The sequence below is a fragment of the Numenius arquata genome, chromosome 1, assembly GCF_964106895.1.
Source record: "Numenius arquata chromosome 1, bNumArq3.hap1.1, whole genome shotgun sequence".
NCBI classification, from domain to species: Eukaryota; Metazoa; Chordata; class Aves; order Charadriiformes; family Scolopacidae; genus Numenius; species Numenius arquata.
In genome coordinates, this window is record NC_133576.1 from 44,377,734 (window position 1) to 44,395,916 (window position 18,183).

The 18,183-nt window shown below is 42.8% G+C and overlaps 1 protein-coding gene across 1 annotated transcript in view; it reads left to right on the forward strand.

The window, feature by feature from the left end:
* SLC37A1 (solute carrier family 37 member 1) overlaps positions 1 to 6,456 on the forward strand; it is a 29,284-nt gene extending 22,828 nt beyond the window's left edge. Inside the window, exons 15-19 of the mRNA XM_074168153.1 lie at positions 311 to 359; positions 1,787 to 1,860; positions 3,353 to 3,431; positions 3,998 to 4,095; positions 6,400 to 6,456. Coding sequence (XP_074024254.1) covers positions 311 to 359; positions 1,787 to 1,860; positions 3,353 to 3,431; positions 3,998 to 4,095; positions 6,400 to 6,456 — 357 coding nt within the window. The remainder of the gene's footprint in view (positions 1 to 310; positions 360 to 1,786; positions 1,861 to 3,352; positions 3,432 to 3,997; positions 4,096 to 6,399) is intronic.
* Positions 6,457 to 18,183: the final 11,727 nt, after the last annotated feature.

Genomic DNA, 18,183 nt, shown 5'->3' on the forward strand with positions numbered 1-18,183 from the left:
AAGGTGCATTTTTCTTTGATTCTTTTGTGAACAGTATTCTGTGCTGTGTTGAAGCTGGTCATTTGAGAGTTTAAAATTGTCCATAACACAGCCCTTTCTTCGAAAAGACATATTGGCCAATATCCCTTGTCTCCCTCTTCTGTCCAATCAAAGAACCATCCTGCTGTGATCTAAAACAGTTTAGTAAAACCTAGAACTAGCTTTCACATAATACCAACTAAGATATTTTGTAGTTAATATGGGGAAAACAGAGAACCTAGAATTAGTCCCTGTGTTGGTATTCAGTGAGTTTGTTTTCTTGTCTTTACAGTTGTACATGTTCTCTGCAGTCAGTAAAATGGGCCTTGAGGCTACTGTAGGTGAGTATTTTTAAAGTATTTTCTGCTTGGCTTTCTGTGAAGTGAAGTGATCCAGAGAAGTGATTCTGCCACTTTACACTGCTCTGGTGAGACCTCACCTGGAGTACTGTGTGCAGGTCTGGAGCCCTCAATATAAGAAGGACATGGACCTGATAGAGAGGGTCCAGAGGAGGGCCACCAAAATGATCAGGGGGTTGGAGCACCTCTGGTACGAGGACAGGCTGAGGGAGCTGGGGTTGTTCAGCCTGGAGAAGAGGAGGCTCCGGGGAGACCTTATAGCAACCTTCCAGTACCTGAGGGGGGCCTACAGGAAGGCTGGAGACAGTCTGTTTACAAAGGCCTGCAGTGACAGAACAAGGGGTAATGGCTTTAAACTGGAAAAAAGCAGATTTAGATTAGACATTAGGAATAAGTTCTTTACCATGAGGGGGATGGAGCACTGGAATAGGTTGCCAAGGGAGGTGGTTGAGGCCCCTTCCCTGGAGACATTCAAGGTGAGGCTCGACGAGGCCCTGGGCAACCTGGTCTAGTTGGGGGTGTCCCCGCTGACTGCAGGGGGTGTCGGACTAGATGACCTTTGGAGGTCCCTTCTGGCCCAGATGATTCTATGATTCTATGAACTTTTCAGTTGTGATCCGTTGGTGCTCTTTCCTTTTTTCTGTTGTGTTTTTTTTTTTTTTCTTTTATCTTTTCACTGAGAGGAGGAAGTCTGGAATCAAATGCCCTAGACTCTGCCTTGCACACTTTTTACAGGGTAAGGAAAGAGGCTAGGAAATAAGTAAGGGGTGGCATGAGAGCAGTAATTCACTTAACATCATTAGTCATCTTTCTGGAGCTTGTTGTGCCAGCACAGGCTTTATTATATTCCAAATGCCCAATGTCAGAGGTGTTTAAAGGTTACTTGTAGTACTTTTGACAGTAATATTAACTTTACTGATATAGGCTGAATTCACTTTCTAGTGAATTTCTAGCTGTCACCTCAAAACAGAAGTTAAAACACAAGTGCTGACATAGTGTCTCACCTACATAAAGGCCTTGTTAAGTTTTAGGGCCCTCTGGTTTTTGGTGCTGTACAAGCAGAGAAGAGGCTTATGGGTGGCTCTCTGTGAGAGTCCTCTGCTCTTATAGACAGTTTGATCAGACTTTCCCCTTTCTCTGGCCTGCCAGGATCAGTAAAGGCCCTGGGAGGTGCCTTTTGACTCAGGTCTGTCTCCTGTTATATTTGAGAATTCACACCATTGGAGTAAGCATTGCAAGGAGATACAAATGTATGTTGCTTTTCCTCCTTTCCCAATTCTGTAATGGGGTGAGGGGAGCCAAGGAAGGATTAAACCATTTGAGAACCACAGGCTATGATGTCTCCTGTTGTTATGGTTAACAGTCTTTCAGGCAACTCACATTTCCTGTTTTTGTCCAACTTTGAACAGTGATGCTGCTTATCAGTGGTGCCCTGGTGAATGGCCCTTACGCGCTGATCACCACTGCTGTCTCTGCTGACTTGGTAAGTTTGGCTTCCCCTCTGCTTCCAGCGTAGCAGCTTTGGCCTCCAGAGAGAGCCCTTTGGCTTCTGCAAGGTTGTCAGTGAACGGGCTGTGTTGTCCCAAAGCAAAGGGATAAGGAGCTGGATGGGCACTGCTGAACTCGGCCATTGAGATTGTTTTAGAGATCGTGCATTATTAGTACAAATGAGTGTCATGCTTGTGAGAGGCTTCTGAATTATTCTTGCCTACTCAAAAGACAGTCCAAATCTTGTAGGTGGCAGCCCAAAATGAACGTGAAGGTTGCATGCAAGGCCAAGTCTCTGTACAGGTGCCTTCTCCCCTTTTACACTCTGCATCTTTAAATCGGGGGGGGGACGACCTGTGTCTGTTTGAGAGATGAGCTGGAGACTGAATTCCTATCAGCATGGAAAGCTATACCTGACACATACCCTTACTTTTGTCTATGTTACCCTTTCCCCTTTCTTGTACTGTTACTCTGGTTGCCAGCACTTATGGCTGGATCAGGTCAGTCAGTCATAAATGCTGTGTGAAAACATTGACCTTGGCACCTTTCATTAGCTAGGCTTTGAAAGGTTGCTTTCAGAGGTGCTGGTTCCTTAAGGCAAAAATCCTCTAACAAAAACCACTCTAAATATAGGAAAAGGAGAGGGGTAGAAATCTCCATACTTCCTCTGGAGCCCTGTCCTTGGCCTTGGAGATCTTTGCAAGACAAAGGCGGCCACTATGCATTGCCTGTTTTAGCCTTAGCTTTGTTGAAGAGGCTTCTAGCTAGAAAGTGAGGCCTGACATCGCAAGATCCCCACCTAGTCCTTAGGAAGAGAGTTGAAACTGCCAGCCAGTTCCTTAGATGTCAGCAGTCAAACATCTGACATGAGCAAATATAAATCACTGATTACCTGACTGTATTCTCCTCAGTGTACTGGAGATAAAGGATTGTCTCTTATTAGCAGTTCTCCGAACTATTCACTTTTTCTGGCTTTCTACTAAGTCACTCCCTTTGTCAGTTGTTCTGTTCTGAAGACCTGGCTTCTAAAATTGGCTGAACAGCTTCTCTTGGCTCAAGAATTCTCTGAATTGGCATTTCAGTATATATCCATAATTCTGGTATTCTAGTATTCCTGTCACAACAGTGATCTTTGTTGTTGTTCTGCAGAGCTTTGCTGATATTAGCAGGGGAAAAGATGGCTGTGGAAACAACCTTGCAGCATGTTTCACTTGCAGCTCAAGTGCTGTCCTTGTTGCTTGAATCCACAGAGCAGAAGGCTTCTTGGTTCCTGTTGTTTAAGTAACATGACTTAGTAAAGGAGAATGCTGTAGGCAACAGGTTGATGGGGTAGAAGGCTTTTTTAAGTAGTGATAAAAGGGTTTGAGCTAGAACATTTAAGACAACTTCACAATGTACATTTAATGTGGAGGGGTGTGAACTAGATGCCATCATAGGGACTTCTGAGTTCGGCTCAGAATGGTTCTAAGCAGCCTTTGTCACTTCAGGGTACCCATAAAAGCCTGAAAGGAAATGCAAGAGCCTTGTCCACAGTGACAGCGATCATCGATGGAACAGGATCTGTAGGTAAGCCAGATCTGTAAGGTAACCTACCTTAGTTGTGGTTGGTTAAAACAAAGGATCTTTGAGAAACTAGGCTCTCTCCAGTTCACATTTTGCTAGGACTCGGTACAGCTTCAGGAATGGGGAGTAGAACAAACAGCCTTAAACCTCTCTAGTGGTCACACACCTGAGGGAGGGAGGAAGGAAGCGAGTGGTAGACTGGTACTGGGCACAGACAGCAAAAATAGATGCCATTGGGCTTTTACTGAGATCAGGGATATTTTATTCATGCCCTCCGCACTGCTATGTGGAAGGGAAAATTGAGTAGGATTCAGCTTAATACTGGGTGGGCATTTTGTTGAGCCAAAGGCAGACATTTCTCAAACTTCTAGCCTTCCAGCTTCCCCTGTGTTAGGTTTCCCATTGGCTTGTGGCTGTACCAGTAATGTTTTGCACTTTCTGGGACCTTTTCCTACATAAGGTAATACTGAATTAACTTGGTGGAGAAATTCATGTTCTAACTCAGAATAACTATCAGCATAGTAAGTCTTACATTGCATCATTCTGACAATATCAATATTATATTTTAGGTGCAGCTTTGGGGCCTCTCTTAGCTGGTCTTATTTCCCCATCTGGTTGGAACAACGTGTTTTACATGCTCATGGTGGCAGATGCATGTGCCTTGCTAGTAAGTTTCCATGTATTTCCTTTATGCTAAAGTATCTTAAAATGCAAATTTTCCATTTGCAGTTTCAATACTCCATCTTCATAAGAAACTTCCAATTGTGTAGGAAATTCTCAATTAAAGAGCAGATTTGCTCATTTTGTGCAGATAAGTTCTGATGCGTTTCAATTCCTGAACAAACGCACATCTGTTAATTGCTGGCTGAGTAGATTACAGCAGGCATAATTGTAAGTAAACCTTCAGATGTAGACCTAGAAGATGCCTCAGATTCCACTCACGGAAGAATTACTTCTGTTTTCTTTAAAGCCAGTTTAGCAAAGCGGTAACAAATGTTTTTTTTTACACTGCTGTGTTACAAAATCACCGCGATAATGAAGCTGTTGAAAGTTAATACATCACATTCTCCAGATGGGCCCTAAAACTGCTGTACTAGGTTAGATGAAGAATTGGCATCCTAACTTTTGACAGTAACCAGGAGCATATGTTTAGGGGAAAGGAGTGCAACACACATGTGGTGGCTTGGTACAAAGCACAGCCATTTTCCTTTTTTCTCCTGTTTGAGATCCTTTCTAGGAAGATCTGAAAAGGGTTTTGGAGTGGTTTTTTCCACTTCTGACTTGCCCTGCTTTGCTTTTAAAGACCAAAGAAGACATGAGATGAGGCAAGGCGAGTCTTGCTGTACCTTTGAAGTCAGTCTTGCTGCACCCACCTGTAGGTTAGCCTGTAGGTTATGTTTTTGTGTTTGCCACAGGTTTCCCTGGCAGGCATCTGTACCAGCCTTGTTCTCCAGCAGAACAGAATGCTGCTATGACTACTTCAGAGGTGTCCTGAATGTCACCTGTTTATCCTCTCCTTTTGAAGTCCTGGGTAGGAGTGCTCATGAAAGGGCAGGGTGACTGTGAAACACTTCAGAAACGCTCCTTCCTCTGTACTAGCTGTGCTCAGACAAAACCCTGTGCCTGCACGGTATTGCTCTGAGCTCTGTGCTTCTGCAGAGGAGCTAATGCTGAGTGTGTCAGACCACTTCTTCCTGACAGAAGAAAAGCAGAAAGTCTTGCTTTGAGTTACGATTGAGACTTTTTTTCTAAATTGAAGTTAAATCCAAAATTTTAAAGTAAATTTTTCTACATTTAAGATCTGAAATTCCTGGAAATTAAGTGAATAAACTGAGTAAGTTAATAGTTGAAATTTGTTCCCACTGGTAGTCAGCAGGTCTATGAATCCTTATTTGTGCTGTTTTCAGTATGATGTCTTCCATACTGCAGGGTATGGTTTGGGAGATTTGTTGTAGTTTTCCCATGTAGACTTAAATCTCTGTTGGTTTTTTTTTTTTTCATTTATAGTTATTTATTAAAACCAAATGAAAAAATCCCGTGTTTCTTTGCAGCAGCAGTTAAACTGCCTTTGTAAAGCTCTGCTTTTGAGAGAATTGACTGTGTGCTGTTAAATCCTGGGTTTGTAATTCTTGTTCTGCTTTTCCTGTTCTTTGCAGTACAGCTATATGCCTGTATTTAACTGTTATTTCTTCAAAGATATCTGGAGGGGCTTTAGCCTCCTGTGTGGTATTCAATTCTGTCATGCTTGGCCACTTGCATACCTTTGAAATGTTAGACTGAACTTCTACAAACACCAATACTTGTAATGGTGAAGAAGCTTCCATTTATAACAGTGAGACTCTGAGGATAAGGAAACGTGTAACAGTGAGGAACCCTGGAGGTTCTAATTCTGTCTTTAATGTATGTGGGAATCACCGAATTTTATTTGTAAAGTCGCTTTCTTGGGTACTATCCTAGTACACCTTTAAAAGCACACTTGAAATTCCTGATCCTGCACACACAAGTAAACATGACTGACTTCATTCATCTTGACTAATTGTGCAATTAAAGCTTTTCACACACTCACACAGCTGTTTTTCAGAGTAGCACCTAAAATACTTTTGTGCTCCAAAATTTCTATCTGCCATGTCTTCTTGAAGTCTTGGGTTCCCTCTGCTGGTTTCTTTACACATCTGCTGGTAAACTACCTTCAGAAAGCCATTCTGGTTTTTACAAACAAATTGATCTCTCAGTTGCGAAAAGAAGTTTTCTTCTTGCCTAGTTATTGTGAAAACTCCTCTTCCAAACACTGACTGAGAATCTGTAAATCTTTCTTTTATTTTTTTTTTATTTTTTTTAACCGAATTCAGCATTACAGGGTGATGTTTCAAATGAGGAGCTCTTTAAAGAACAGTTTACATCTTGTCCTGAAAATGAGTTTATTTGTATATCTGTGTAGATATTAACACAGATTCTGTGACTGTTTTTACAGTTCTTACTCCGTCTTATTCAGAAGGAACTTCCGTGTAATGCGCATCATACCTTGTAAGTGTTATACATGGCTATTGCTCTTTAATAACAGTTTAAAAACATGTTGCCAAGCTTTTGCCCTGTAATACCTCGATGTAGACTGAATGTGTTAACGTTTCTGGGTGTCCATTTCTGTCTGTTTTAATTTTGCTTCAAAAGAGTAATCTTGTTTTGCTTTTCACATCATGAATACTATTTATTTTTTTTTAGAATATCTTATTTTGAAAAGCATCTGCAAACAGGTTTCTCTGTTATGATCGCTTAGTTATTGTTTTTCCCAAGTATGTAATCTTTGTGGTTTTTCATTGTAGAGCATCCACATGGGGATAAGAAGCTTGTTCTGTATTTGTTTAATAGCTTCAAATGTAACTTTTTCCAAAAGGTTCTCTAAAAGGAAAGGATGACTCTGACTTCACAGTGTTTTGAATTGAGAAAAAATAATACCCTAAATTAATGGAGTTACAGTTGCATAATCAAAATCTAAATTGGGACCCTCGTCTGTAGTTTTGGAGAAGTAAAATGGACAGAGAATAGAAAATGCATAGCAAGGGATGGATCCTGCATTTTTGAGTTACTGACTGTAGTGCCTCGCACCTCAACTTCTCCTGCCTGATTGCTGTTCTTTCCCAGGTTTAAAGAACACTGAGCTAAGAGACCGGATTTGGAATAACGACTGCATAACTGATCAGAGCTCTTCCCTGAAAAAAAACGTCATGGAATGCATTACTCTATATTTAAGAGATTCTGTTTGGTGAAGAACTTTGCACGTTTACTGGAAGCAATGTGAGAAACGCAACTGGTAAATCCCTGAAGCTCTTATTTTTGCACATGAATAAGTACCTCAGGATGGCAACCATTCATCAGATGAAGAGACAGGAACTGTGGGAAGGTTTTAGCAGCACGCCTCAACTGAGCCAAAGAGAAATACCAAGTGCCTTTTTATTTCTTTTGATAGGATGTTTTTAATTAAAATGCCGAACTCTGTGTTTTCCAAAACCAAGTCAAAACTAGAGCAGAAGGAAGTTGAAATAATAAGAGACAGTTTAGCAGTGAAATGTCCCAGTGTCAGTGAGCACAGTATGTATCCCTCATGTCATCTTGCGCACATCGAGGGCATCGCTTTATAGAGGACAAAACCAGCTGTTTATTAAGATGCACTGCTATTAGGATTTGGAAGCTGCTCAGACAATAATAACCTCACCATATTATTAGTTTTTAACTACCGCACTACTTCTAGTCCCAAGGACAACATCCAGCCTTTTGGTAGGTAATGAAATGGAATTTACTGTTGTGGGGTACTGTAGTTAGCAGTTTTCACAGACTCTCTGGATGAATGTTAGTCCTCAATTAGGATTGTGCAAAAAAGAGTGTCCTAGGCAACAAAAAGTAGATTGAGTCAGAATTTCCAGTGGGGTGGCTCAAATGATTTTCAGGGCATTAAAACTGGTTGTGCAAACATCATGTTATTGTTGTGCTGCTCCTCTAGGCTGGGTTGAAAGGAGAGGTTGTTCCTTTGGGGCTGGTAGAGAACTGTGAGCTGTCATACTTGAGCACTACAGGATTGAACAGACGAGCTGCTTTAGTGCCTGCTGCCACAGTTGTCTCTCTTGGATGCACACTGGTTTCAGTGCTGGTGTGTGCACATGGAAGTCATGGTCAGATCAGGGCCTTAATAGCCAGAAGTCTTTCAAGTGGCTAATTCAATTGGCACTGAATTTCAGATTCAGAGCCAAAATATGTTTATATCAGAAAAGAAAAATGATCTAGGTGGTAGGTTGTAAGAGAACATTTCAGTAACTAGTGTTACCCAGCAAATGGATGGTTTAATGTCTTCAAAACATATCGTTTCTTTGTACAGCTGTCTCCTTTGCAAAACAGATGTTTCTGTGATACCTTTTTTTTAAAGATGTACTAAGTAAAAAGGAAATTTTTTTGTATGAGGTGTTTATACTTAGATCATAAAGGCTAGATAATTTAAACTGTGTATTATTCTTAACTGTATTTATTAAAGCTCTAGGCATATGTCTTGTTCTGAACTGTTCTCCCAAGTTTTGTGAAACAATGCAGTAGTCTTTACACTTGATTAACAAAACAGCACTCTTTTAAAATAGTCCTGCAAAACATGGAGAAATGTTCTCCCTCAGCTGCTGGTGTTGTCCATGTGCTGGCACAACACTTCATTTCTGGGACTGTTTTGTAATTCTTCAGTCTTTGGTCAGTTATTTTACTGGTTTGATTCAGCACATGCTTTATGCTTGACTTGAACAGCAGAAGAATGTGTTCATTTTAACTGTTTTGCTGAACAGAGATACAGGGAAGACCTCGGTCCCACAAAGACATAAGGAGGGTACCAAAGTCCTTGCAAGTGAATGCTCCATGTAGACCCTGACCCTGCAGCTACCCAGATGAATGGTTACCTTCACATATTTTGAGTAAACCTGTTGAGACCAGTGAGGATACTCAACGTGTGCATTTGTAAATCTGTGCTGTGTTTGGACTTTAGGCTGTAGTTAAATGTGACAGAATTCTGCAGCAATGTTACTTGAAAGGACTTCCATCCTGGTGGCAGAGCACACTGCCCCTCGCTCGGCCAGGCTGACGCTGGGGAACAGCTCTCCAGACCCGGGGAACTGATCTAGCCTCTGGTGGGGGAAAAATAACATTACAACCCCGAAACAGCCATGCTGGCACAACTTCAATGGCTGTGTGAGGAGGGAGGGATGGAGGACTTCTTTAGCTGAAGATGTCAGTCCCTTCCCTGCAAAAAGGTATGTAGAGCTACATACTGGTTTACTGAAAAAAATTAAACTCTCAAACTTTGCTGCACACAGATTTTGAGAGGCTGTTCCCTGTGGGCTGAAGTCTTAGGTTAAAATGCTTTCAGCTGTATTTTACAGTTACAGATTGTAAAGATATTTAACTGTGTTTTGGATTTGGCATGTTTTACTTGTTGGGACTGCTGCTGTTATTTATTTATTTATTTGAATAGCTTTTGCACTGCAGTGACTCGAGCGTGGGATGACGACAATGTTGGAAGTGCTGGGCTGAGTCCTTCTTTCCATCTATTGCAGGAGGGAGGTAGGACTCATAGTGTGTGTCGATGTCTCCTTCCTTGCTAATGTGCAGCATTTCAGTTCCTCCAACTATGAATTTGTTGGACAAAAAGATAGAGGTTTGCTTTTCTTTCTGAACAACCCTAAACATCTCCTAAGTTGCAAATAAACTCTGTGTTTTGTTATTATTGGGTGTCAATATCTATTAATCTGGAAATTAGCAAGACTTGATAAAATTTTGTATGTAGAAATGTGAGCGGCCAGTAGGTAGAGCCAAATTTAAATATGACTGCAGGGTTGGTTTGTTGTTTTTAATGCTGGTTATTGTGAATTTTATTAGTTTACCATCCTGTGTTGAATAAAAATAGATTCTTCTTTAAAACGAGAAATGTTGATTACTTCATCTTTTACATCTCCGTGAAGAAATGGTCCTTTTATTGGTTGGAAGGATAGACATCCCTGCTGGGGCAGCGTTCCTGCCTCTTGTGAGGGCAATGAAAACAGTTCATTAGGAGAACAAATTAGAACCTTTATTTTTAAAACAGTGCCCTTCTCAAATTGAACATGTAATTTTTTTTCATTTTGGGGGATTGCAGGTTGTAAAACATGGGTATTTCTAGTCATCTGCATCAGGTGGGTATATGCAGCCTCCTTATTTCGGTGTAGTAGAAAGGAGGGCACTCACCTGAGCCAGGGACTGAGTCCAGCTCCAGCAGCATAGTTTTAAGGTGACCTTTTTTATCTACTTCACTTGCCCCTCAATTTATATGAAATTGAAATTGGAAAGCTTCCTCTCTTCTCTCTGCCTGTCATCATCTTTTAACATTTATAGTTTTGATTCTGTTACGATGTTTGATGGGATTTGTGTGCCTCTACCAGAGATGCAACGCTCAAAATGACAGATGTGCTGGGGAAAAACTGCTTGGAAAGGTAAACAATTTCAGGTTAGAAAAAGAAGGTGTCTGAGGGTCTTGGGCAGAATTTCTCATCAAAATGTGCTCTGAAGTGCCTCCCAGGAATAGGCAAATAGTAGCTGGAGCATCTTATAAAGAAGGGAGACTCAGATCCAAGTTTCTGTTTTGCCTGATGCAGAGCAGGAACCCTCGGGGGAGTAGTTGCACGCTCCTGAGCGCCCTAGCTGTTGCTGGACACACTACAGTGGAGGTTTGTTTCTGTTGTGTGTAGGGTTTACAGGGTGGGGAAAAGATGCATAGGTAGCAGGGAAGGTGGTGGTGTACTCACAGGTCACTTCGAGACTTCTTATGCCTCTAAGTTGAACCACTAATGTGCTCCGTGCACTGATACACCTATTCCTATATGTTTTGCCAGTTAGGAAATTCCAGAAGGAGTTCTGCCATATGCTTCAGGAAGTTATTCCATGTGTTTCTGGCATAATATCCGTAGAATAACAATGGGAATCGTCCATGTGTGTTTGTGGCAATGTCACACTGCCTCACATTTTGGCTGAATTCATCATGTTTACCTTTGGGAATCTGTTCGGTTGCTGCTGGTGGGTTTCTCCAGTGACTCATGTGTGGGGTTGTTTATATGAGAAGTGCTGCTCAAAATTAGGGAGACAGAAGATGGCATAAATGAAATCAGAGGATATTTAGAGCTGTTTGAGGCAACTGTTCTTCATATGGAATTAATTTGAGGAAGGTTGTTTACAATCCCACCAAATGCTGAGGGCCCAGCATTGGTATCGGTAGTGTTCTCTGGTCTGAATGAAATTTTATTGCCTGCATACTATATAGGAGGTTAAATTAGATTGCTTCGTGATTTGTCCCAACATCAGAGTTTATCTGATACGATGTTCTGATTGCTGAACTATGTCACTTTCACCTTACAGTAAGTCTGTTTTGATTTTTGTCCTGCTCTCTGCTAAACTAGCGACGCAATGGTATGGACTCTTTTCTCCAGCCCTCTGCTCGCAGGCTGCCGTGCCTGTGGAGGGACCATAGATGGTTCACTGGGAGGTCTGCATCTGCGTGCTCTGGGGCTTTGGTAACCTTGAACTGCATTTTCTGCCATGCTGAGTTGAAAATCTGACTGTCATCCTGAAAGCTGAGGCAGGAGAAGGAGATACTGGTATGCTTCAGCCTCATGTCCAGTGACCTTAACATTGTGTTACATGTCACGCTGCCTCAAAGTTTATTAAGCTCGATTGCTATAAAATTTTGGTTTTTCCCCTTTTTTGTTTCCCTCCTTTTGGTTGGTTTCCAGTTTGGAACAAGGAGAGAATTAGTTAACATCACCAGCTAATGCTTGGGGTTTATTTTTATTTTTTCCTCTGTATTTCTCTCTTGGCCTAGTATGCCAGTTATCCTTTGCTGCAGAGAAATTTTCACAGCTCTTTAAATTGTGACCACAAGATCCAAACTTTTTTTAGGTGTATTTCAGGGAACCTGCTCGTCTCCTGCTTCAGGAGATCAAGCTGTCAAAAATGTGTTGAAATTATCTTTTGATGCTGTGCTTAACCAGAGGGTTCTAAGGATGTTTTCTTCACCTTGTGATGATACTGGGCGTAGGGTTTCTCTCCTTCGTTTGCCTATAAAAGCACTTGACAAATATTTAGCCACGTTTTCACAATGCTCCCTCTGGTCCAGTTCTTTTTTTTTTTTTTTTTTTTTTTTACAGGCAGAGGAGGACACTAAACTGACTTCAGTTGTACTGCCCTGTAAGTAGAAACATTGAAACGCTGTTAAAAGGCTGATGCACCGAGTAATGTGTCTCACTTAGATGGGATTGCAAAAACATTTCCTTCCTGGTGGTTGAGTACATTCTTCACACCAAGCTTTTCCAGCCATTCAGGAATGGAAGACATTTAAGCACTCTTTTCATGAATGATTTACACTGCAACTTCACGTTGTAAGGGACTGTCTTTCCGATTTAGAGTTGATAGGTGTATTCTGTGCCGTGCAATAAAGGTACGTACACGCACACTCACAGAATCTCCTTGCTCGTGGCTGTTAAATAACTATCCAGATGTAAATAAATACAAATGAGTTTGAAGGTTGGGGTTTTTTTGTGTTTGTGTGTGTGTCTTTCATGTCTGTCTGCATGTTAGTGAGGTTTTAAAAGAAGGAAAAAAAAAAAAAAAAAAAAAAAAGGCAAAGGGAAGGAAAGTACCCGTTAGCATAAGTCAGCAAGAAGGCTGCAGTCAAGAGCTTAAACAGATTTCATCTGAAAAAGAGCAAGGGCCTTTTTGTATGAAAAATTGACTACAGATAAAGAAAGGAAGTACAAAGACAAAAAGGTGGTTCAATTTTGGAAACTAGAAGAAAGGCGAGTACATCAAGTGATGACACATAATTAAAACGTAGGGTGTAATTGGGATGCTATAGAAATGCAAATGTGGGATAGGGTAATGGTAAAAACGCAAAGACAGCAAAGCGCAAAAGGCTGAGTTGACTGGGAAACTACAGAGAAGGGTGAAAATCTGGTGTTGGAATTAAAAAAAAAAAAAAAAAAGGGCGGGGGTGGGGGCTGATAAGAGCCACCTCACCCCAAAAATCAAAGATCCTGTGTGCTGAGCAGTGTTTTTGGAGTGAGGGAGCTGCTCGCCCCTTCCACCTCTGGTGGGCACCGGGCTTGGCCTCAGGAGGGCGAGGGGGCTCCGAGGGACGTATCCAAGGGGAGAGGACTGCTGTGGCTGGATGTAGAGCTGGTCAGCTGCTGGGTCCTTTCTTCAGTAAGATATATAGATGCTTTGGCCTGAACAACCTTACAATTTTTCAGTTGCCTGAGGGTTCGTTTGAAGTTGGCGGTTGTGTGCCCACATCTGTTACTTTTTTTTACTTTTTTTTTCCTTTCTTTTTCTCTTCAGGAACTAACTGGTGCCTGTGCTTGTAAGAAACACCTGGGAGGGCTGGTCCTGTCTCAGCACTGTGGCAACCAAGGGTTTGTGCAGGTCCCTGTGGAGCTGTCAAAGGGCTTGGATCCAGTAGTGTTCAGTTGATTTTTCACTTTCTGGCATCAGCAAGTTCCTTTGCCCATGCCAAGGCAGGTTGGACACAGAGTTAGATGAGCAACTAGTGGAAAACCTGAGGGGGGCTGAAATTTTGGATATCCCTTCCAGGCAAGGTGCAGGCCTGTCCCTGAGGAGCCCAGTTTGAATTACTGCCATCGTCTTCAGGTTACTGCAGTTACTTGAATCTGAGCTTGGGGCTGGAGGGAGTGCTTCAGAAATAAACATCTTAAAACCTGAATTACTCTGATATTTGCATTTATTTACTACTGTACTAATCGATTTTCCTTCTCTAATCACATTTATAGTGTGTTTTTAAAAATACAACAGAAAAAATTGAACTGAAACTTATTTCTCATGTTTTCTCACCCGTAGAGGTCACTTTCTTACATAAACCTGGCCCTGAGCTTGTAAGGTTTCTCCCAATATTGCAGGATGTGGATTTCATATTTGTTTGAAAATTAGCTTTTTGTGGCCTGCCCCTCTGTGACTGTTATTTTTTGTTAGTTTCATGTAAAGATTCACAGAAGGCAAAACCTTGGCGAGGTGGTATTGGATAGATGGACTGCAGCAGAGCGGGGTGAGGTAAGTTGTTTAACATTTCCCAACTGTGAGTACTTTGGCAATTGTACGCCCAGGCTGCAGCGAAGGTGTAATCCCTTCCAGCCTTTACTCCTAGGAACCAATTGCCCTTTCGCTTGCGTAGCTCAGGAGAAGCATGTGGAGAATCCGAAAACGTCAAGTCCTTGCCATCTTGGGCACTGTAGTTTTTTCAGTTTGTCTGATACCCAAATCCTTAACAGGTGGCCTGAGCTACTTAGGTTATTCAGAAACCAGCAGCAGCTCCTCTTATTGAGGTCAGAACTCAAAGCAGCAGCCTGAGTTCATATGCTAAATCAAGAGGGATGCAGATGCGTGTGTGTGTGTGTATGTATATATATATACACACACACATATATACACGAGTTGCATCGTGAAATGGGAATAAGCTGAAACGGCTGGATTTTACCACCCAATGGGTACAGGGAGTCTAGCTCAAAAGACAAGTGACAAAATGTTTGGTAACTCCTGAATTCTCCCCTTCTCATTTTTGTGATACGAAGGGTAGTTGGTATAGGCAGCCCATCGTTGCTGAGTGACGTACAGGCAAAACTTGTGGAAGGAGTGGGTTTCTTCTGACTCCTCTGCCAAACACGGTGTTGTTATTTCTGCAGCAGAGGATGGAGTATTGTATGTGAGTCTGAGTCATCCTATTTCGCCGCAGGCCATGTGAGACTTCAGCTTAATAAGTACAGCTGGTTCTGAATCTATTCTTAAATTGCTCTGATCATCTGGTAGGAAACAGCTGAACGTTGCATTGTTCTGTGGCAGAATTTGCAGGTTCTGTTTCATACCGATAGGTGTAACCACAAGATTCAATTTAGCCATCCCTGTTAGAAGTCTTTATAAAGCTTCCTCCCCCGTTTTCCTTTGATTGCAGCTTTCCAGTTACGTGAAAGGAAGAAAGCATGTTAATGAAAGAATAGAAGAGGCCACAAAAAATTACTAAGAGCACATTCTCTCTCCCAAATAGAAGAAAGAGCTGAAATGACGTGCAAGGTCACCTGTGCTGGGGTCACCATCACTCCACCGAAGCGTGCATGTGTTCAGCTTGGTGCCAGCTCTTCTCTTTCCTCTTGGCTGGGTTAAGGGTTTAGAAGTAATTAAGTTTGCTCCCCTGCTTGGAGCTGAGGGGAATCTACTACCACAGCTGGTCTGCCTGTCCGCTTGCAAAATGGTGCGGTTGCTGGAAGTGGAGAGAAATAGTGAGAAACCTTCTGGTTTCCTTGCTGTGATTTTTAGTGGCAGTTCTCACAATAGGGGTCACCAGACCTAAAAGGCAGAACTGAGCTGTCTGACAAATCCGGGGTGCAGAAAGAAAAGCCTGAGAATGTGTGGTTTAGGACTGATATTTTTATTGGAGCTACATTAGATAAAGTTCCCATACACGTTGCTGTCAGGCAAATCACAAGACTCTAAACTTACCCCAGATTTCAGCAAATGATTTTTTGAGGAGGATGAAATCCCTCTCCAGCAAAGCACCTAGAAACGGTGAGTGGATAAAATCCCCTGAGCGTCTGAAGTAGAACACTGCTAGTTCTCAGAACAGTTTTTGCTGTCATTTGAAGTGAGACCTCTTGGTAGAAAGGTTACATCATCTGTAGATGATGTAAGTCATACAGTAACAGGGAAAACAAAGCTCCTGTATTTGCCTGCTTGAATTCCTCTAATAAAATAATGCATCTGTTGAAGTAGCATCTAAATGTCATTTCTGTGTGTCATCAGAAAGGAATTGTTATTCCTAAGTGCAGGCTGTTTCCCTATACGTAATTTTTTCAGCCTTCCCAGACCCATAAAAGCAGTCAAAATGGATGATTAGCAGCTCTGGTACATTCACCTTATGTGTCCCTGTAAACCTCAGGAACTGCCTTCTACGTTGGTTTTGCTGTCTCTGCTTTTCAAGCACAGGTGATGTTGTCCATGTAGGTGGGTTCTGCTGAGAACAACAACAACAAAAAAAAAAAAACGAACATGATCAACTCTCTTGCTAGTCTTATTTTTTTAGGCCAAAAAATTGATCTAGGAAGCAGTCGGGTGCTGCGTGACTTTCCAGCAAGTTTAGTATTCTGTGGGACGAGTCTATTTTCAGGCAAGTCTGTCCAAGCAATTACTTCGTGAATTATAGTTCGATTCATCCAGAATCAAATCCTGGATTGTTTCGGAGCCTGCAGCCTTTGCTGGGCTCTGCCTGTACAGGTATCCGGGCTGTCTGCAGCCCCTTGTGCTCCCTGGGGGAATGCGCTGGCTGACGGAGGCTGGGCCAGGATGCCAAGGGCAGGATGCTTCCACAAAGCGGACCTGTGATGATGGATTTTCTGTCTCGGGGGGGATTCGACCGAGCTTAAACCGTCTCACCTTTATAATATGAAGCACAGCCGGTTGTTGAAGCTGGCGGGCTCTCAAAGCGATCGTGTCAGAAGGAACACGGAGCGGATGCACCCAGAGAGCAGCAGCAGCAGCACTGGGGAGAAACGGGGCTCCAAAGGTGTGAGAAGAGCGTGCGGCTCCTCTCAGGTAGTGGTGGCAGTATGTGTTAATCTTGTAGAAGGTTCAGATATCCTCATGGAGGACTCCGTGGGAATTCCTACAAGTAGTATTCAGCAACACAGAAACAGCTTGTAATGGTGACATTTTGCATGTTGTAATATGGCGCTGTAGCTCTCTAGCAATATTTAATTCATGGTAGCCATCACAAGTCTCGAGGAGGGGTGGTGTTGGGGAGGGCATCTTCATAATGCATGCTATAACTTAAAGGTTTACAGACCCACACAGGAACCAGGCACATCTCTGAACAGTAGCTCTTCAGCAACAGGCGCCGTTCTTCAAATAAAACTCCTGTCTCAGTTCTTAGAATCATAGAATGGTTAGAGTTGGAAGGGACCTTAAAGATCATCGAGTTCCAACCCCCCTGCCATGGGCAGGGACACCTCCCACTGGAGCAGGTTGCTCAAAGCCCCATCCAGCCCGGTCTTGAACACTTCCAGGGATGGGGCATCCACAACTTCCCTGGGCAACCTGTTCCTGTGCTTCACTACCCTCACAGTAAAGAATTTCCTCCTAATATCTAATCTAAATCTCCCCTCTTCCAATTTAAAACCATTACCCCTTGTTCTGTCACTACACTTCCTGACAAAGAGTGTCTCTCCGGCTCTCCTGTAGGCTCCCTGCAGATATTGGAAGGCTGCTGTGAGGTCTCCCCGGAGCCTTCTCTTCTCCAGGCTGAACAACCCCAGCTCTCTCAGCCTGTCTTCATAGGAGAGGTGCTCCATCCCTCTGATCATCTTCGTGGCCCTCCGCTGGACCCGTTCCAACAGGTCCATGCTCACTTGGAACATGGTGTGATTGGGCTGGAGGAGGGGAGAGGGATGTGTAGAAGACAAATAGACTAAAAGCACCGTTTCATGAAGAGAAAAAAAGTGATGTGTTGCCTTCGGTCTTCTCCCTAGCAAGCATGAGGGTCAAGCGCTCATATGCTCCAAAGCAAGCAGAGCTTGGCATCTCTGCAGGAATCCTGTTTTGTTGGTGAGTGATTCTGGCTCTGTGGCTTTTCTGCTACTCGTGGGCACCATTTTTTGGGGGCAGAGGGATGATGCAGAGGTGGTTGCACAGCTGGCAGGAGAGCCAGATGGCAAATTGCAGGGAGACTGTGCCCCTTGGGTGAAATGGGGCAGGGGACACCCAGCCATGGAGGGTAACGACACTGGGGCAGATAGTGGGGAGAAGAGCACTGGTCAGAGGGAATGGTGATGGAAGAGCAGCAGGAGGAACCAAAAAAAAAAGAAGAATAAAAGTGCAAGGAAAAGGTGTGCGGCTGGAGAGAAGAGCTGGGGTCAACATCATGCCCTTTTTAGTGGAGGGCTGCTGGGTTTTCTCTTTATTTCTGTGTGTGTACTTTTGTATTTCTGTTTGTTCTTCATCTTTTCAGGTTTTTTTGTCCAAAACATGCTGCCTATGGGAAGCTTTTAGACAGTGGCGAAATGCCAACAGTGCATTTTCATCAAACATTTGGGCAGAGGTCCAGGAGGGGAGAACCTTCCCACCCAGTGTCCAGGTTGTGTGAAAGCAGCTGAAGGTGGGAGGATAAGGATTTTAAAAAAGAATCCAGGTGAACTCGGTGAAACCCTTT